The following is a 5,879-nucleotide window of genomic DNA, read 5'->3' on the forward strand; positions in this document are numbered from 1 at the left end:
TCACGCTAATCATTAAGTCTTGTAGGCAGATGGCAAAACAGGCTGTTATAGGTAGGTAGAAGTATTAAACAATGAATAGCATAAAGCAAACATAATGGTGTTTTAATGCTAAATTGCTTGTTTAAGTTTTTTTTTCTTTTAGCCATGTATGTATGTATGTATGTATGTATGTATGTATCCTCACATAAACATACACAAAACATTATTGATAATGTGTGAAAGGAAAGAGTTTTTAGAAGTATTATACCAAATCTTTGTTTGGAAGACATCAACATACACCCGCACACATGTATACACATACACACATTATATATATATATATATATATATATATATATATATATAATGTGCGTGTGTGTATGTGTATTTGCGTGTGTGCAGGTGTCCATACATAAATACATTTATATATATTGTATACAGTATATATATATATATATATATATATATATATATATATATATATATATATATATATGTGTGTGTGTGTGTGTGTGTGTCTTTATTCACATAGAAATAAATGAACCGAAAAAGTGAATGTAAACTAAAAGCAAATGTGAAGAGAAAGGAAAGAACTAACTAAAATTAAGGCTCTTTAGGGGAATGTCCAATTTACTTCTTGAATCTAAATTCCATTAAGAGAGAATTTTGGAAATATAGTTTATTTTTATTTTTTATTTTGTCTACTTGTCCCATATCTTCATTGCACACGTCTAAAAAGCTACGATTCATTGTAACAATCTCTCTCTCTCTCTCTCTCTCTCTCTCTCTCTCTCTCTCTCTCTCTCTCTCTCTCTCTCTCTCTCTCTCTCTCTGCCGATCTGCTTGGCTGCCTCCGCATAGCAAGGTCGATTTCAGCTCATCATGTAATGGAAAGACTTTGTTATGAAATACCCGTGTTAAATGATTAATAATTACTTACTTTATTCATCCTTTTATTATCCTATTTATAGTGAGTAATTTATATTTTTAGTTCATTCCACTGATAATTTAAAGTAAATATTATTTTAGTTCCTTAGGATAGAGTTATTATCTGACCATGATTATGAATAATTTTTTCCTTTTCATTGTATCAATTTCCGCGTAAATCGTTACGTCATGATATCGAAAGGAAATGTCGCACATAAATCGACAACTGTTATTGCCATAATCAACAACAGTAAGACGATAACTGCCAAAAATACCACAATCAAGAACAGTAAAACGACTGCCAAAAATACCACAATCATAAACAGTAAATCAACTGACAAAAATACCACAGTCAACAACAGTAAAACGACTGCCAAAAATACCACAATCATCAACAGTAAATCAACTGACAAAAATACCACAGTCAACAACAGTAAAACGACTCTCCAAAATACCACAATCAACAACAGTAAAACGACTGTCCAAAATACCACAATCAACAACAGTAAAACGACTGTCCAAAATACCACAATCAACAACAGTAAAACGACTGTCCAAAATACCACAATCAACAACAGTAAAACGACTGTCCAAAATACCACAATCAACAACAGTAAAACGACTGTCCAAAATACCACAATCAACAACAGTAAAACGACTGTCCAAAATACCACAATCAACAACAGTAAAACGACTGTCCAAAATACCACAATCAACAACAGTAAAACGACTGTCCAAAATACCACAATCAACAACAGTAAAACGACTGTCCAAAATACCACAATCAACAACAGTAACACAACTGACAAAAATACCACAGTCAACAACAGTAACACAACTGACAAAAATACCACAGTCAACAACAGTAAAACAACTGACAAAAATACCACAATCAACAACAGTAAAACGACTGTCCAAAATACCACAATCAACAACAGTAAAACGACTGTCCAAAATACCTCAATCAACAACAGTAAAACGACTGTCCAAAATACCACAATCAACAACAGTAAAACAACTGCCAAAAATAACACAATCATCAACAATAAATCAACTGGCAAAATACCACAATCAAAACCAGTAAAGCGTTAACTATCAATCCCAAAAAGACCTTTTATAGGCCCAAACGGAGTCAATTCCATTTAATATTTTTTTTATGAAACGTTGAACCCCATTTCAAAAGGAAATAGACTTCTTCCTGTCTAAAGAATGCCTCTTTAGCCGAAAGGAAAATAAAGAGATGTCGTCATCATTCATTCTTGGCCTCGCGCTTTGCGGGTCGCTTAAATCACATCCGGTCGCCTGCTTGCGTTCACTTTCGGGGTCCTCGGTTAAGAACGATTGCTTTTCTTGCTTTTGAGGTTACGATGTGAACCCCGACGGAGATTTATGATTCTATTTGAGGCTGGCCTCAGTTTGCTTTGTCTAAATCGCATTTACCTTTTTAATCCCACTTTGAGTTATAATTTGTTTTGTTAATAGTACCGCAGGTATCTCAGCAACGTTAATATTAAAGAATGCGTTTTTTTATGGTTATGAAATAATTTGTTTAACAGTACTACATTTTGTCAAAATCATGGGAGTACTATAAAGAGAGAGAGAAAAAAAAGAAAACTTATCGAAGCCATAAAAAAAGGTTTTCTATAAGATTAGTGCCATTTAGGCCCCTATTACTTTTAACAAAACATGTAATATTAATATTATTATCATTATTATTATCATTATCATTATCATTATCATTATTATTGTTGCTCTTATAGTTATAATCATTATCACCACCAAAGTAGCCGTTGCTTCGTTAGTATTACTTTTATCATTACCATTATTATCGTTTTTGTTATTACTAGTCATAAGAAAAGTAACAGAATATATAAAAGAAGTTATTTGAATATATTCTGGCTTGTTCTGTCATATAGTATTGTAATCTGTGTCCGATGGGAGAAATATGTTTGTACTTCGAATGGTTACTGATTTTAAAGTTATAATGCAATTTACTTATATATACAGTATATATATATTTATATATATGTATATATATACATATGTATATATACATATATATATATTCATATATTTGTATACATATATGCATATATATTATATATGTATATGATGTATGATGTATAAATGTATGTTTATACATACATATATGAATATTTATGAATTTATAAGTATGCGTATATATAATATATAATATATAACATATAATATATAATATACAATATGTAATATATAATATATAATATATAATATATAATATATAATATATATACCAGCCATTCGTTATAGCAGAGAGCTGGAATTGTAAGTATTGCCTCTGGAATGAGCAATAGGAATTAACGCCATCATTATTTCTGGCATCTAAGAAAAGAAGGTGTTGTTTCTTTCCTTTTCTTACTCTGTTTAACGATCCAATATATTTGATCAAATTGCTTTATCCGTTAAAGAAAAGAGAGGTTGCAGACAGAAAGATAAATGACATGGGAATCACAGCCAATAGGAAGTTTGATTGTTACGTCACCAGTATTAGATTTATTGCTTCTTGGCGTGTTGATGATGTTGGTTGAATCATCGATACTTGTCTTAGGTAACTGAGCTTCGTAATCTGTTGCAAAGCTGTCTATATTTTTTGTGGACAGTATATATATATATATATATATATATATATATATATATATATATATATATATATATATATATATATATGTATATGTATATATATATATATATATATATATATATATATATACTGTATATATATGTATATATATAATAAATAAATATATATATATATATATATATATATATACATATACATATATCTTTTTATAGCTTATACATGAAAGATGTTTTAATGTTGCTACTCTTCTTAAAATATTTTATTTTAATTGTTTATTTTTCTTATATAGTGTATTTATTTTCTTATTACTTTTCCCTACTGGACTTTTTTTCCTGTCGGAGCCTTTGAGATTATAGCAGCCTGCTTTTCCTACTAGGATTGTAGCTCAGCTAATAATAATAATAATAATAATAATAATAATGATAATAATAATAATAATAATAATAATAATAATAATAATAATAATAATAATAACAATAATAATAAAATAAAAATAATAATAATAATAATAATAATAATAATAATAATAATAATAATAATAATAATAATAATATACAGTATATAAATGCATAAATGAAATATTTAGGTATTCAGATAAAAAGATATGCTATGTAATGAGAAATTATTTTAATTATTAAAAGACTTTTTCTTGCAAGCAAATCAATTCAAGTAACAAGAAAAATAACAATTATTTTTCTGTCTAATGAAGTATTATTTTCTATGGAAATAATTCCCTATCCCAAGAAATGAAATTGACGAAGTGTATTTCTTAGTTTAAATCCATAAGCTACTTAGAAAATTAAGATATAGAAATCCCAGATGGAAATATTTAAATAAGAATTAGTTGAACATCAAATGGGAACTTTTTGAGATTTTATTTAATTGAATAAAAAGAAAATTAACGTTTGCATATAGTTAAAAGTGTTGGGGGTGTAGTAAAGATTGAATTTAAATTTTATTTCCTGACATTTTAAGGAACTTCCTCATATATTCTAAAATAAACACTTACAAATTCTGATGATATAAGAGAGCACTGGAGTTACTGAGTGCAACTAGATAGTTTTACAATAGAAATATCCATGCCAATTAAATAAAACTAAAAAGAAATGTCCCTTTGAAAATATAATTAATGACATTTTTTCTTAACACTGATAATTTATACAAAATGCATTGAAAATCGGATTAGGTTTAAAGGTCACTCATGAATGGCAGAGGAAATGAACAGGGCAATGCCTTAGAAAATAATCATATATGCATATATATATATATATATATATATATATATATATATATATATATATATATATATATATATATATATATAATCAGCACCCGAATTCCTTCTCCATTAAGCTAAGACAAGGTAGAGCCAGGCATTGTATCTTGACGATTCAGCAAGTAGACCTATAGGCTCCTCCTAACCCTCATCCCTAGCACAATAGGATGGTGAAGTTGCGCACACTATTTGAAATTATTGACCTTGAGAGGGTCTTGAACTCCCGTCGAAGCAAGGACGTTTACAGCAGACTACCACAATACGTAACTAGAACTGAAAAATAATAAGAATGGGATAGTGTGAAACAGCCATATATAAATAAATTAACATTAAGAATCAGAGCAGACGAAACACACAAAGAAATAACATTACCAATCTCATATGGTAGAGTACTCATCTAGCGTTGTGATAACCTTGATCCAGTTGCAAGGCAAGAAAAGCTCTCGAGCGATGGGAAGATACAGCAACGTAACTCTCTTATTTATTGATATCTAATATTTTGGCCAACTGTCAACAACAGCTCGTTGCATAACAATTTCGTTATGGTTCTTTCGCTCGGCCAAATCACGCGGCTGTTTCGCATGAAAGTGATCGTTAAGATTGTTAACACTTGGTACCTGGAGAAGGTGATGGCATACAAATGTCAGTGTGAGGGTAAACCAGAAGGAGCTGCTTATGTGGGAATTCATTATTATTATTATTATTATTATTATTATTATTATTATTATTATTATTATTATTATTAGCTAAACTTCATCTCTCGTTGGAAAAGCAATGTGCTATAGGCCCTTTAGGGGCTCCAGTAGGTAAAATAACCCAGTGAGAAAAGGAAATAAGGAAACATAGAATAGCGTGTCTGAGTGTACCCTAAAGCAAGAGAACTCTAACTCTTTTTATATTTATATCAGGAATAATTTGAATGGATTCTATTTTTACAATAGGCCATCAATGAATCAATTGTTGGTCATAACTCTCTCTCTCTCTCTCTCTCTGAACATCTTCTCTTAAACAATGGATTGAATCAGCACTTTAAAGGTTTAAAGGTCGCTCATGAATGGCAGAGGCAAGGGACAATGA

At 29.5% G+C, this 5,879-nt stretch overlaps 1 protein-coding gene across 1 annotated transcript; it reads left to right on the top strand.

Annotated features, from left to right (window-relative positions):
* Positions 1-1,095: 1,095 nt before the first annotated feature.
* LOC137646727 (uncharacterized) lies at positions 1,096-1,998 on the top strand. The gene has a single exon (XM_068379833.1). The coding sequence runs from the start codon at positions 1,096-1,098 to the stop codon at positions 1,996-1,998; it is 903 nt and encodes a 300-aa protein (XP_068235934.1).
* The last annotated feature ends 3,881 nt before the right edge of the window (positions 1,999-5,879 follow it).

The sequence above is a fragment of the Palaemon carinicauda genome, chromosome 9 (assembly GCF_036898095.1).
Source record: "Palaemon carinicauda isolate YSFRI2023 chromosome 9, ASM3689809v2, whole genome shotgun sequence".
Lineage (NCBI taxonomy): Eukaryota > Metazoa > Arthropoda > Malacostraca > Decapoda > Palaemonidae > Palaemon > Palaemon carinicauda.